Genomic DNA, 15,777 nt, shown 5'->3' on the forward strand with positions numbered 1-15,777 from the left:
TGATTAGATGTTCCAAAAGGGGAAAATATGATATAAATGTTAATATTGACGACGAATAAACTACGTTAAAAATTTACGTTATATTATTATAATTAATTTCTCTAAAATTGATTGTCCTGAATTTACAAATAGCGTCACCTATTTTTATGTTTCCCCAATGTTTTTCCTCATGGCTATTTAGTCACTGCTCTAAAATTATTTTCGCCCGTTCTAGGTACTTAGGTATCAATAAAAATAACATTGCTCAGGTGTGCCTGCCACTTATATAAAGATTTCTAAATTTTACATTACTAAATTTACTTTTTTTTATTTTCCGGTCACAAAATAAATCCGGGCCCTTGGGGCTCCTAAGAACTTGAAAAGACTCTATGAAACGATTCTGAAAACAGTAATTCTTACTTGTTATTAAATTTCCGTTTTCAAAACAACATTTTAAAAATAATGCTTATTAACGTCCTATAGCTACCATGTCATTGAATTATTTTATTTTTCTTAAGTAATAATAATATTGTGACAAAGTACAAACACGTAATATTCTCGGTGAATTATCCTTACGCTGTGATTACTCGCCAACTATGCTATAACAAAGTTTATCCGAGGTCATAATACTCATAATAATTATTTATAAATTTTCACATCGGTCATGACGTTAACAGTTTTTACAGCAATACACTAGCATTGTAGTAGGTATTGATATTTCTGTTTATATTCGCTAAAGATATGAAATATTTATTATATGACTAGTTGGGCCCTCTGCCAAATCCAGTTCTGCACCAAATATATGTAAGTAATTTTGTGAATTCTTATGAATGTCTTCAACATGTCTGAATTCGACGCACATCGCAGCGGCGAGACAAAGCAATAACAATTTGTGTTTTTTTATACGAGACGTTTAATTCTGCGGACTCGTAAAAACGGGGATAACTCAATTCTGTTGTAAATTCAAACAAAAACAAAATATTAATTTAGTACCTAGTACTTAACATTTTCAATAAATCTTAGATTTTATGGAATATTTATATCTACTATTTTGAAGATGGCAGCGGCTAAGGGCTATTATACTAATAAATGTTCCACTTTAATATCACTGTTGATGTTGATGTGAAAACATAATATTCGTTCTATTAAAAATTATAATAGTCTAAAAAATTATATAAATATACTTTATGCTGACATTCGGACACAAATTTGCTTCCTATCCAATTCTCATTCCCTTTAAATTAAGCGTAATGTATGATATTTAACGTCAAACAAACTTTAGTGAGTAAAATTCGCATAATATCATTAATTTTCGAATGCCGTACAAATTAACAAATCGCCAGAAATAGCAAAAATATTGTTTGGCTTCTATTCGTTCATAATAGTAGAGACGAGTTTAGATATGCTAGATGTACAGACACGTCTTTATTAATTTATGACAGTAATAACGATCTCAGTTTTTTATTAAAATATTTGTGTTCAACGTTCTCATGCTTCTAGACGTATTGTATGAAGTTGAAAACATTTTCACAACTTATCACATCGTCACATTGCTTCATTACATTAGGGCAAGGAATTAAATGCGACCCTTGCTAACAAAATAAAATGAACTAATTTTCATTAATCACCAATAATGGCAGGTACTTAAAAAAATCTTACCTAATAAAATATCAAGAGATGTAGTTTAGTTACTAAGTTTCAACAAACCGTGTATTTTCATAACAGTACAAAATACTTCACTTAATTCATGCCATTATCATCACACAGTCGTTATTAAAAAGTTAACTTAAGAGAGGCATTAGTTAGCAGTAAGTTGTGATAAAGGCTTGCATTTAATAAGCGTGGATGTGAGTGTACCGGGCGGCGCGACGGGCGGGGCGGGCGGATGACAGCGCTGCAATTTTCCCCGCCCGCACCGCGCTATTGCCGCGTTTTCCACGAGGGGCGCGCCGGCCCCCTCGCCCGCATCAGCCGGGAAATCGCGCGTCGCTCGTCTCAGTCCGGCTCAGCCGTCGCGCTACGACGACGCCTGCGAGTCGCGCGCTACGATCGCGAACCTGCGCTCGCTGCACCAATCGTACGAACAGAGCGCGCGCGGCGAAAATAGTGAGCTCGTGGCCGGGAGCGGTCGGACTCCGGTGAGAATACTAGTGTAGAGCGGCGCGATGCTGCCCGCGCTGGTGCTGCTGGCGCTGGCGGCGCTGGGGCCGGCCGCGGCGCGCAGGCACGCGCCCGACCTGCGCGAGGACGAGCCCGCGCGGCGCACCACACGGACCGCCGGTGAGTGCTGCACCGCTGCACCGAGCGCGTACGGCCGAGCACGCCGCCACGCTTGCCAACGATATACACCGACGTAATTAAATGCACATCGATCTTTCCCATCTGCCCAGCGTCACCGTGCTGCCGCTGCTCAGGTGTGGAACGCGCGTTACGTCGCATAGGAAAATAGTGATCGCCTATGGGCACGTGTGTTTATGTAAATAATTACATTCCGATGTTTCCGCACCGCTCCGCAGCTATTAGTTCAATTAAAACACACGTACGCATTAGTCGCAGAGTAGTGACTAGTCGGTTGTAATGCCGGTTGCGCTCGAAACACTTTATCGATAGACGTATCGTTATCAGGAGCGGCGATACCAGACTCGACACTGAGGGATAATAAAAACAATACCACGTGAGAGCCGCGGCTGACTTTCGTTTCGACAATATCAACAAACGAGAGAAATGTCGAGAGGTTCTATTTTCGGAGAATGATACAATAACTAATCTGTTATCGGACAAAGACTCGACGAGGTAATCTCGTAAACAATTGTAACTGTATCGACTTTTGTAAACTTATCAAAGTAAAACGATTTCGCGCTTTTTTGCTGGTAGGTTATATGAAAAAAAATTATTGTGTAAATGATATAATATATTATGTTATATATCATTCAACATTGAATTCCATATCATAACGTTCAAGTAGGTAATAATAATATGATTAATAATTAATTTCCATGAATTGCTATTTGTAATTAACTTAACTTTCGTTTGTTTCTTATCCGTAGCATTTAAAAAAAACATGATCTAGCTTTGTTACACACGATTGTTGCAACTTGAATAATTTGTAAGAAATACCAACAGGCCAATGATAGTGTAGCAGTAGTAGTCATATAAAATGCCTTGTATTTTCAGTTTAGGGTCATATGAAAAAGGCATAATAATCTCCCATACGCAAAATTATTTAATATTATTATGACAAAATTACTTGATTTTCTTATAACCATATCATAAATTCTCAATCTATACTCTGTCTAATTAATTTAACCTTATAGAGATATAATGTTAAATTTATTGTAGAGACAGCCAAAAAGCGTTTGAAATGTAACCAAAACAAATACCAAAATACAAAATTCCATCTGAATAACTTTCAGGATATGTACTGAAAAATCTATAATGAAAATCAAATCCAATCATAGACCGTCTCGGATCCACAGTTAAAATTCAATGAAATGTTGCTGCAGAGATCTGTGACGATAGGTAGAAGTGCTCTTAGGGCATCATTTGTACCAAACTCCATACATTATTTAATTACAATCATGTAGTTAAACTGCATCTTTAACTCTATAGTCTTATTACCGGTTACAAGTTTGGAAAAGACAAAAAACATGGGTATTTGACGAGATAAGTCTGATATCCATTCTTTTGGACATTAGACTTTTTGGTAAAATCTGATAAAAATAACACTACAACAAAATAAGAACGTAGATCTGAATATTCTGTACATATTTTCAAGCCTTTGCTCAACACCGGGACTACCGGACTACACGTATGGCTAACCACTTACTTATGTACATAAGTAAATGTTAAAATGCCTTGAAAACAAACTTGCAAAAAAATAAGAAACTGTATATGCTCGTATAAGTATGTATCTAAATGCATATTATATTTATAAAGTTGTATTGTTATATCATCAGATACTCAGAGCACATGCACGTGAATATCAATGTCGTACGATTTCGCAATCTTATCTCTTGTATTATGACGATTGTTTTAAATTAACTTTACGTTTTAATAGTTTAGGCCTTTAGTTTTACTATTTTATATCTCTATCATAGATTAATTCCTAGCGTGTTCCGTCTGCCTTTAAACTTATTGCATTCTGTTATGTAATACGATGATTTAGAAATAATGAGTATTCCCGAGAAAATCTAAAGAGTTATCACCTATTACTGCTGTGTATATCAGTATTTATAAAATATTATAATTACTGTGAAGTGAGTTGTTACGTCGAAGATAGTCTACGGCTGTAATCTCATGGCCGTGAATGTTCATTATTTAGAATCATTTAAATAGACAGCAAGGACTTTCTATGTCCCTCTCGGTGGACTGTGACTCACGGCCGACAGCTTTCATTCATTTTCCGGACGTGATAAAAGTTACAAATGTTTGCCAAGATTGTATTAACAAGTCTGCCAAAAATTGTATTACCGAGAAGAGAAAAAAGTTTCGTCTGTGATGTCTAGACAGTCGACCGAGACAAGACGTGACGTGACGAGCAATTTTGGAGCCATTGTGGACATCTTGACGATCCGTTTGGCTCATTTTGTACCTATGATTTTATATCGTTCCGGGTTCGGGTAAAAGTGTCACTGAGTACTTTGTTGTATATGTTACTTAGTATTGTATTGAGCGTATGTATGGGCATAGAGTGGTGTGTTGGCGTGACGTGTGATAGCAGTGGGTGTGGGCTGAAAGGGCGTGCTAATTTCAGGTTTGGTCTTGCGTAACTGTAGTACAAACGAAAACAACGCGGAACGACACCAATGTCCGCTCGTCACCTGACAGCTTCGAATGTCACATTTCTGATCGATTTTGTGATGGATTATTATCAATGTTGTTATTATTGATCGGTACACGTAGAGCGGTCATGGCTGTGTTTTCCACAAGCGGTTCACGTGAACATATCTCAATATATGTATACAGGAAATAACTATGTTTAAAATCTGAAAAGAGCTGATAGGCAATGTTTTGATTATAATGGTAAAGTACACATTCAGTTTTCGGAAAATATAAATTTTCAAAATCTTTCCTAATCTGATAAGGTCCGATAAGGTCAGTTGAATTGTCGCTTTTGTAGTTATACACAATATACAAATTTCGATAATTTGTAATGTCTTACTTATTTTGCGTTTTGATATAATCATATTGCTCTATAATGTTTTTACAAGCTGTATGTATGTTTTTACGACTGTAAATGTACAATTCATTAAAACTGGTTAAATTTAATTATTAGATTCTAAATGTTTTGATAAATTAATATTAGGTACAATGGTACATGGTAAATAAACGCATTGAATTAAAATTCTTCTCTACGCTCTACCTTGCTTGTTGTCTTGTGTACATATCACAAAATACAACATCTCTCCAGTAAATATTATACTTTTTAAATCAGAGTATTTCATGTGCCTGTCATAGTATGTACTTAATTGCTCTGCAAAATACAGGAACAGGAATATACGATCAATGGATATAACTCTTTGTCTACAAATAGTCCACTGAAAAGTTACATTTAAGGTTGTACTTTTCAGAGGAGGAGGTCCGTAGAAGCTTATATACAAGTTTTGTGGGGCCACCACTCTAGTCCTGTTGTGTCCTGGGAACAAGTTTGGCGACACCAAAAATTTCACACATTGAAAAAATATAATTTTGTCCCCAAACCCTAAAAAATATAACATTTCAATGAACTAAAACGGGAAACCCATATCGTAGTACTACGTAACAATTGTTTAATAACATGAAAACAAATGTGTACATTGCTCATTGTTATTTTTAACTGTGATCGAAGCGTATCAAACTGATCTTTTAACCCAAGCGGCGCGGTATCATACATGATTTTTATTATACCTTACTTGTAGAGCAGTGATAGCCCAGTTGTATAAGCATACGCCTCCCACGCAACTCGAGGGTTCAAATGCAATGCAAGAAAAGACTCTTCAAAACTTATGCGTCTTTTTAAACAAAAAATCCCTGACTCCTCTGTGGTGCGGTCGGTAGTGTATTCAACCGCTGATCATGAAGTCTTGGGTTCGACTCCCGGAAAAATGCTATAGGTTTTTTCTAAATTATGTAAGGTTATTTATTTTTCTATAGTAGCCTGGAGCTTGGTAATTTGTCCGGTAAATGGCAATAAGCGCGCTCTCTATTACATGAGATATTGTTATTTGTAAAACTCAATTGTTTGTAAAGGGATACATCGTAATGATAGTTTGTATTTCTGAGAGTTCTTTAAAACAGTTCTTGAAGGCATATCCTTCCCAGCTATGAAACAGTAACGTCTTAATTCTACTACTGACTTTGTTAGTACTATATAATACTTAACTATTTTGAATACTTGGTCAACTTCTAATAAAACTCCTTATCTTTCATTGGGTCTATGTCGATTAAACTTTACATAGAAAAGCAATTGTAGAGCTGAGATCAATCAGATTAGATATAACGATACGTACGTTTGTCTAGTACCTACGTAAAAATCTAATTATTTCTAATCGTCTAAGTCTAAAAATTGGCAATGTATGTTTGTTTAACGGGCCGCTAGCTGTAATATAAATATTGTTTGGGGACCCCCCTTAATATTTTGTTTTTTAATATTCGTTGTTATTGATGCAAATACATAATTTGTGAAAATTTCAACTTCCCAGCTATTACGGTTTATGTGATACTGGTTTCAGATGAACGTGCAGACAGCGGAGGCTTAGTATAGGGTTACGATTTTACGCTTTGGGTTCGGATCCCTAAAAAAAAACTAAAAAATTAATTCAACCAACCAACGTTATAAGAAAAAATACATTTATGAAGGAATTTCTTGTTTACTTATAAGTTAATTGTCCTTTTTTGGTTTTGACCTCAGCTCTATGATGTCATGCAGTTCATATCGTTAATAAGATCAAAACATTGTTCCTATTTAATTTGACGTGTGAAAATTTCCCAAATGGGCAATAAATCTTACTGATTAAACAATATTGCGTGTAATTAGCATTGTTTCGGTTGTACGGTGTCGTTAGAGGCTGTGTGCACAAGTATTACGCTAGATAACAATCTGAGCTGAGTGAGCTCTCAGCGTGCAATGTGAAGTTGTAAAGTATGCGAGTTATTAGCGGATACCCAACCCTTATTTGTGGAATGTTTTAAATGCGCATTTATACGCAAATATTATATAAGATTGTTTGCGCGCATGGATTCGCATCGCGCGCGGAATGAAAATGTACTCGCGCTTGATTGCGCGTCATTGTAACACCACTGCACACTGCATCGCCGCGCTGCACCGCCCGCTCTGCGCTGCGCCTGTGTCGCCTATCATCCGCTAATTGTCGCTTCACCTATGTGTAGTACTTTACAATCGCCTTTAGCTCCATCTGAATAACACCATTTAAATAAACAACTATAAACGCTCGTACCCTATCAGATCAGTTAGGTAGAACGTAACCGTGGGATAAAATCAGTAATGAAGCTATCTAGTACTCAAGTATGTCCCGTTGTAATAATCAAATGCATTTTCCATATCTCGTTGAGCTAAAGGCACATATAAAAGTTTGCAATTAAACATAATGGGCCTTTTAATAACGTTGACGCTTTAATCTAAACACTCGCGAGTTTTACCGTTCGCTTCATTGAGAAGGTAGAGTTAATTGCTAACAAGTTACAATGATATTGCATGGCGTCACTCGTAATGTCGTAAATCGTGGTTGGGTTGCGTTATGTCCGTGGCGCACAGCGTCGCAGGACACTTATGTCCAATTCAGTCGTTGGTTCATTGCCCTGAGCCTGCGCTGGGCGTAACAAACGACCCGCTGACTGACGTCACGTCATTACCATTGCACTCAAATTGCATTACCGGAGGACTCCATCACTACACACCACCATATGTGAGCTCGCATCATTTTACTACAAAATACCAATGACTTTTACTACGTGCGAAACGTTAACACCGAAATGGAACCATAAACTTGCAACTGATAAAAGATTCCGACAAAACACAACAAGAAATTCATGGAAGTCTGCGGAATTATCGCGGTGTGTGTATATTCTTGACGTGTTCGAGATACGCATTGTACAGATGTATTTACAAGCCAATTATGCCAGTTTTCAGTAGTTACAGATATAAAAAGTTGTACAATTTTACCGGGATACCTCGCTATTGAAGTGAAAATAATGAAGTTGGTTATCATGTACAATTACAATGGACATGGTGTTTGTCCGTTAGCGTGTTCTCCATACAAATATTAGCGCACTTAATTAACGCACGACGAACTCACTTCCACGAAATTAATTGGGGTCAAAGAATTCGAGTGCATACATCTCAATTAAACTCGACGCTATACCAGGAGTCATCGCCATATCCGAACGCGAAATAATTCAATATACTTAATCGTGCCAGACTTACTCATAAGTAGATACCTTCTGGAAATAAACAAGTTCATGTCATTCCTAATCCCTGACGCCTCCTGGCCGCGAGCAGACAATAGACATTAATTTTCAAAGGCGCGAGATAGGAATGTCGTCCGCGCAGGTAGAATTTTTGGCACCTTTATGATCAGATCCTGACGTGTCATAAGCCACCCACGGGCCCTCATTAAGCCGGTAGCCTACAAAGGCGCGGGTCGACCATAATGCTGTCGGATTATACAGAGCGAGCGACGGGCGGGTCGTCGGCCTGAGGTGCCCTCGCGTGCTACAATTGCACACAATATGCCCCCGCGCGACCCGCCAAACCAAAAAGTTAGAAAAGTATCGCACGGTGCCGGTGGTGGGACGCCGATACCATCTCGGCGCCACGCCGCCGCCGCCCGCCGCCGCTAATGCCGCCGCGCTGCGTGCCACCTACACCTTGTCTCGATCCTTAAATTCGATCATTTTGTAGCTGTCCCGGCTCCTAAGGAGCACGTCCGGTGTCGGAGATGCCACCGCCGGTATTTAATTAGAAGTTTACTCTTAAGATCCCGTGAAATATTGCGCACCTTGGAGAATTTAAAGCGTCCGAGAGTGAATACGGAGAAACGATAAATGCAATTCGGAACTTTGAGCGATCCGATTTATTTTATGGACATTTTCGGCGTCCAACGGTCGGATCCCGCAAACGGCTCTGTTTATCTTTATCGATAATAAAAGTTTCGGGTAATGCGCGGTGTCGCCGTGAGCGGGTGTGTCGGTCGAGTTACGGAGCTCCTCCCACGTACGGGTCTCGTTATGAACTTGAATTAAATGAATGACGCAGTTGTATGAATGGCGCGGGAATGAATGTGAGTCGGAAGTGCAAGCCGCGCTTCAGCACGCTAGCCCATTGCGCCGGCGCACGTGCATCCGCCGCGCCTCGCGCTGCGCCCGCGCCGCCCTCGCTACGAGCTTTGCATCTACGCATTTCGCTCTATCAGGACGATCATTGCACAGCGTCACGTACCATCTGAGCACTCTAGGATTCTACTCCAGCACTTTGTCTACGTGACACTGAACATTAGTGCACATACTGTACATACATTCTAATGTCTGTGACACTTCCTCGATCGCCACTCGCGCATGTAAGCCAAACCAATAATGTCAGTGGCTTTACGTCGCTGCGCTCGCGACAAGGGTATAAAATTTCATCAGCCTGAAGATAAGAAGAGTTGTAGTAATAATTAACATGATACAAATTACATATAACACTCGTGTACGAGTAAGTAATTTGCATGCGATTGTCTCGTAAACATCAGAGTTCACTGCGCAATATTTTAATTATTCATACTGAGGGAATGAATAACGAGACCCTTAGTGTTTGACTTAATACTAACGTTGGGTATAAATGTGCGTACTGGTACTTGTTAATTAGGACAGTGGGTACACTGTGCTAGGTCATTTAGGACATTTCTTGCGCTAACCGGACGACTACTTGAATGCAGTGAGTTGTTGAGAAATAGCCACATTACTTAGTTAATTGTATGAGCACAGGTGTGACGAACAACCGTCATCGTTTGTTTACTACATATAGTAGCATAAATTAGCAATTAATTATATTATAATTGAAAAGTATGCTTATCACAGTGTTGAACGTCTGTTCTAGGCATTGCGGTGCGCTGCAGTGTTATATAATAGAGTGGAATGTTTGTTAGCTGGAAGTGATTTCATTACCGTTTATATTTAGAAATTCCACTATGGTCGACAAGTTTAAGACTTACATTTATTAATGAGTCCTTAGGTTATCATTGCGCCTGACTGCCAGCACCAAACTTCCAACATTTCACTATAAATTTACTAGAAATAAATGACAAAATGAAAATAGAGCTATTTGTCACTATAATAACAAATAATATTTTTTGTTTTGTGTCCTGGTTTTTGTGATGTTTTTATAACATTGCACTACTTTTTGACCGAGGCATCACCTTCATGAATTTGATTACTTCTGAAAAATCGATTTTCCAGAATAAAAACATTATTTTCAGGCTCACTGCCAAAAGATATGAAATTGGTCCAGTGTACAGATTTACAAACATACTTTCAGATTTCTGTGGATTGATGTGTCTTGGCTTTTTATGCCGATAGCTTTTTATAAAAGATACTTCAGCAAGGAATAGTTCGGTATGTTCATGTTTTGGTAAACATAATCGCTCATAATCATTAATATCCTTAAAGACTATCAAGTAACAACCAAAATCGATTCGATATGATTTTTCCTTTACCTACTATAATACCCACAAAAAAGAAAAAAGTATAATATTTTATTCAGTTATTTTACATTAATTCGAGTTATGATCAAAAAGTGGAATCGACTACGAAATGCAGCTCGTTTAATTCTTTTAATCACGTCTTTTGTTGTAATACTTAAATGTAAGTTAATTTTACTTATGGGAATTAATTTGAATACTTATGTTAATTTGCTACTTCTTGCAATCGAGCTCTATTTACACACCATACGTCTCTAAAAATTGTTAGTTAAAGACATCTCTCATCACATCATCTATGTGACATTCAAGCCGCAGATTTCTTTTACTCCACACTAAGAATTGATCTTGTGTCGCCCGTACTTCTACAAACACAAATAACGGATACAAAATGCAACCAGATTCACAAAAACTATTTGTAGATTACAAAAATATTTGTTTCTAGTGGAAATCGAACTACCCCCCGTCGCACTAGTAGTGGAAAACACTTTAGCCACAGCGCTACGGAGACCTTAAACTTTTTATTTATATCCGTAAGTGACAATATTAACACTCAAATAATAAAAATAGATAAACGTATGCGGTTAAAAATCCCATTACTTTTTGTATGCAGTAATGTAGTTCTCATACCTTGAAAAATAAACAGTACTGGAAACCTGTCAAACGTGCCTATAATAAAATTTCCTCGTTTCGTACTCACATCACAGTTGACTATACGTAGTGGCAAACAAACACCACGACAGACATAGCAAATAAAAATGTACAGGATGTGGCCGCTCTAGTGTTTACCCCAGTATTTGTTTAGAAGTTAATTTCTTTACAATACCAATTGGCATGAGAATCGTTTGTATTAGCTTGAGAAAACAAACGCGGAAAGTTTATTGAAGTGTATTATTACGACGGCTCTACCTTTGATTTATACCGTTTAAATATAATCATGAGCATTTTAAACTTGTTTTTTTTCTACTTTTAGTGTGTTTGTGTTATTTGTATTAGGATATTGATAGAGTCTAAATGTTTCTCATAAAATTGTAGTTCAGGATACTTCACACAGGGTGCTTTGATTATCCATGTCAATTTATTCACTTAATTATAATAAGCTACACACTAATTGCTCATGAACTCTACCAAATATACAAATGTTAGTAAGTTACGATTTCTTCAGTTTGTTAGTTATTATCAATATACAAATAAGTATCAACTGCGGATTTCTTTTGACTCTGTAATAATAAAAAATCGTATGTCGATAAAATCAGAAGTTTTTCTGACCAAAGATAAAGGAAAACCGATAATTACTTAATAATACATATTTGCATTGTAACTTGTTAATACTGGTGGAATGTAAAGGGGTCATCAGCGTTCAGGTAGTTTATACGTTGGAGTCACAATGTGCATTCATTAAGTCGTATTGTTATCTTTGTGTACATATGTTTTTCCGTGTCATTAAACGGGGCGCGCTCCAATAACATTTGTATTAACCGCCCACAATTGTACAAACCTATCGGTGCTGCATGCGCGTTACGAAATAAAACGCAAACATACGGCCATTTATGAATCCAGACTCGATAAATATTTAGCTGCCTTCAGTTCGCGCCAAATGGTGCACTCACAATCACTCACAGAGCTCCTTTTGGCGCCGAATGTCAATTTCCTAGAGATTGCCCATCGTCGGAGCCGTTCGACCGTCTACAACAAACACGACTGTGTTAATGCACGTTTACAAACTTCACACTTATTACAAACAAGTTAATGGCGATAATCGAGTGACGAGAGTTTGTTTATTCACGCAACTCGTAATGGATCCGAGCACTCTTCTCAATCGGTCGCGAAACGTGTTTGGATAAATGCTAGTGTGACTTTCATATCCAAGCTCTTGAGCGTGGAGCCTGTAAGTGGCTATGTGCTATGTGTGTAAGCTATGTCCTTGTGCGTGAGTATTTTAAGTTATGTTGTCAAACGACTTAGAGCTGTTACACAAAGTATGCAGTTACGTTATTATCTTTCATGACAGCAGTGACACTCGAGTGCGTTTTCACTTTAATACGAAGTTAAGTATTAACGCGGCTCTATCCTCCGTTCTGTGACGAGCTATATCTCGCCTAACAAGGGATTTAGATATTGAATTAAACTAATATCCGTTCTGTTCGTTGTTTAAGTATAGAGTCAGATTTGTAAGCAAATTTTATTTTTAACTGAATGCCCCTGACAATTAAATAAATTAATACCAATATATTTCAATTTCAGTTAAATTGGGAATTCATGTTGATCTTAATGTCCTTACTCTACCTAATATATGAATCTAAAAGGAAGGTCCTGCCTAGAGAGGATCTCGAAGTTGTTATGATCTATTTCAATATAGCATTGATCTGAGCGCAAGTATTACAATAGCGGTGAAGGCAGTGATTACACGTAGTACATAACTACATAATATGTAATATACGTGCACGTGTAGGTAGTTAGAAACAGGAGCGATTGATTGCGGTGTAGAGTATCAACGGTCGTCTCGCTGTCTGCGGACTGTAGCCAGACCGAGGGCATTCTTTGCTAATCCTATATTGTAGAGATAATTGAGCGTCGCTCGTACAACTACTTAGCGAAAAAACTGGAACATCTGTGCTGTAGTGCGTTTAGAGTATGCGATATGTACGTAATGACAGAGCGACGACCTCGCAACAGGGGCGCATTAACCACAGCCTCGTATTTGATGAATGTTTTCCTGCTATAAACCATTGTTTTACAGTGTCCGTGTTCGATGTTCCAGAAAGAATACAATGTAGACATGTTTTATGGGTACTGAAAACAAATCATCGAGCGTGAAGTACTCAGTACCTATCGAGTTGCATCGCCGCTCGGAGAGACACCGTGCCGGAACCGTATCTATGCGACGAGCCTTACTATTTATTATAGGAGCGGAAAAATCATAATATCCATATCTTATGACTCATCGCCGTTCGTTAGTTAACAAGCAGTAGCCAAAGGCAGAAACATTAAAGCGGCATATTTATGTTAATCGAGTGCATACAAAGTTTAAGTTAGACATGGTTTTAATATCCTAGGTTTATAAACACGAATGACGTGTCGAAGAGGTCGATTATAACTCGCTGGGTTTCTCTCAAAGTATCCCACTGCGTTGCACGTAATTTATTTAATTTACCAGTCATCGATATTAAGTTAAATGAAGTTGGTACTAAGACGAGAGACTGAGCTAAGATGTCAAGTCAAAATTACGGGCTGATCAGTCTAAATAGGGGGCAGTCGGGCCGGTTGTACAGTTGCGCTCCTTAGATGGCCACCGGCGGCGCCCGTTTCTCTTGCGGCCGGCGCGCGGCGCTCGGCGCTCGCTCCTCGCGGACACCACTCGCGCCACTCACGCGCAGATAAAGGGCACGCCTACTCTGACGACACACTAATACATTCATCCACGACATCTCACCGACACGCACATATTCTTTCAAGTCTATTCTAACGCAACGTTATTCTAGTGAGACCAAAATAACTGAATTTGTTCACATTAATAGTTACATCAAAATAGATCCTTAAGCAGACTCAGATGAATCACGATTACAAAACGCAGAGAAAATAAAAATAATGTAGAAAAGTATCGCGAGAGTTTCGTCGCCGCCGGCTCTAAAGTAAAGCTCCCAGACCGCACACTGTCAAAATATTGTCAAAGTGAATTCCACGCGTCCAATATATTATAATGATTTTCCACTTGGCAATAATCCTAGCGATTTATTTCGATCTCAGTAGATATTAACCGCATACCGCATATATCTAGACGAGGCGTCATTCTCGTTCGCAGCTAGGTTGTTGAACCTCCTTTTATTAAGGCTGACAATGGCGGGCGAATAGAGAAGTTTAGCACTTTCAGTTTTAGGCAATTATCGGTGTGTGTCGGCGGCGATGTGTCTCATTGTCACCGCGATATATTTAGTGGTGATGGCGCGTGAGTGAGCGTGACGCGACGCTGCGGATGCGTCTGTCGGCGACGTCTGCGCCCGCGCCGCCGCTCACCAGCCGCGCCGGGAGCCGCGCCGTCAGCCGCTGCAACCCCGACCAGCGGCTGCACTACTCATTTGGCAAGGTCTCGATGCTTAATGAGTGCGAGACGCGTTTCCGGTACACCTCGTAAATGTTTCTAAACGTAATACATTTTGTTTGCTTATTGATTTACGTCAATCTATTCATAGCGACAACGCAAAATGTAAGTGTTAATTTTTAAATATTTTAGCCTTGGATTTGCGTACGTGACGTATTATTATTATTTAATTTCCAAAAGTACTGAAACGCATTTCACGACCATACCTCATCAGATCCGCTTGTTATTTATTCGGTGGTTTCGATAATTATATTTATACATTATGGTAGAGCTGAGTCAGGTGTAATTTATTCAGTATGTGGATGTATTGAATCCGTTTTAATTCTTTATTGGGATGAGTTCTGTGCTATTTATGGACCCTAAAGATTGGCATTTTACGAGTATCTACTTATTGAAAAGATAACATCTAGATGTTATGGTTCGAGATATGTTTTCTATCACAATAAAGTTTTAAAGTATAAAGATAAAATCGTTTTCAGTTGACATCTGATTGTTAGGTTACATAACGGTGATAAAGGGATAAGCGTCAGGCAGTCATTGACCTCTGCTTATCAAAGGCGTAACATGCCGCCCCCGCCCAAGCGCGCCGCCCACGTCTCCTGCCCAGCGCTACACAATCATAATCACTCGTATTGTCCAGTAAAGCGCCTCAAAACGTCTGAATGTGATCATTCATTATTAAGCAAGGAATTTACGCATACAAAAACTGTAGATAGGTAAAAAACAAGACGTGTAGTCTTGTTTTTTAGTTTCTAGGTAGGCAGAAATAAAGTTATAAATTATATTTTATGATTTTTCTTCAATTATTATTCAAATATTTTAAAATTATTTTTGTTTCTATGCCGCCTAAAAATGAAATGAGAAATTCGTGCAAATCGCGAGGGCGTTGGTTTACTACGGGTGTGCTCGTAAGAGGTGGGCGCGAAACTGCCACTACAAACATTCTTTTAATCCAATCATCGACCGCAAATAATAACATCGTCGTATTGATATCGTATCAATAACCAGAGCCAAAATTATAATAAA

The 15,777-nt window shown here is 38.5% G+C and overlaps 1 protein-coding gene across 2 annotated transcripts in view; it reads left to right on the forward strand.

Moving 5' to 3' along the window:
- The first annotated feature begins 1,962 nt into the window (after positions 1-1,962).
- The window catches only part of sog (chordin short gastrulation), a 65,880-nt gene continuing 52,065 nt past the window's right edge, over positions 1,963-15,777 (forward strand). For both annotated transcript variants that reach the window (XM_076121410.1, XM_076121411.1), the window contains exon 1: positions 1,963-2,259. In XM_076121410.1, coding sequence (XP_075977525.1) covers positions 2,145-2,259 — 115 coding nt within the window. In that variant the 5' untranslated portion in view covers positions 1,963-2,144. The remainder of the gene's footprint in view (positions 2,260-15,777) is intronic.

The sequence above is a fragment of the Anticarsia gemmatalis genome, chromosome 13, assembly GCF_050436995.1.
Source record: "Anticarsia gemmatalis isolate Benzon Research Colony breed Stoneville strain chromosome 13, ilAntGemm2 primary, whole genome shotgun sequence".
Taxonomy (NCBI): Eukaryota; Metazoa; Arthropoda; class Insecta; order Lepidoptera; family Erebidae; genus Anticarsia; species Anticarsia gemmatalis.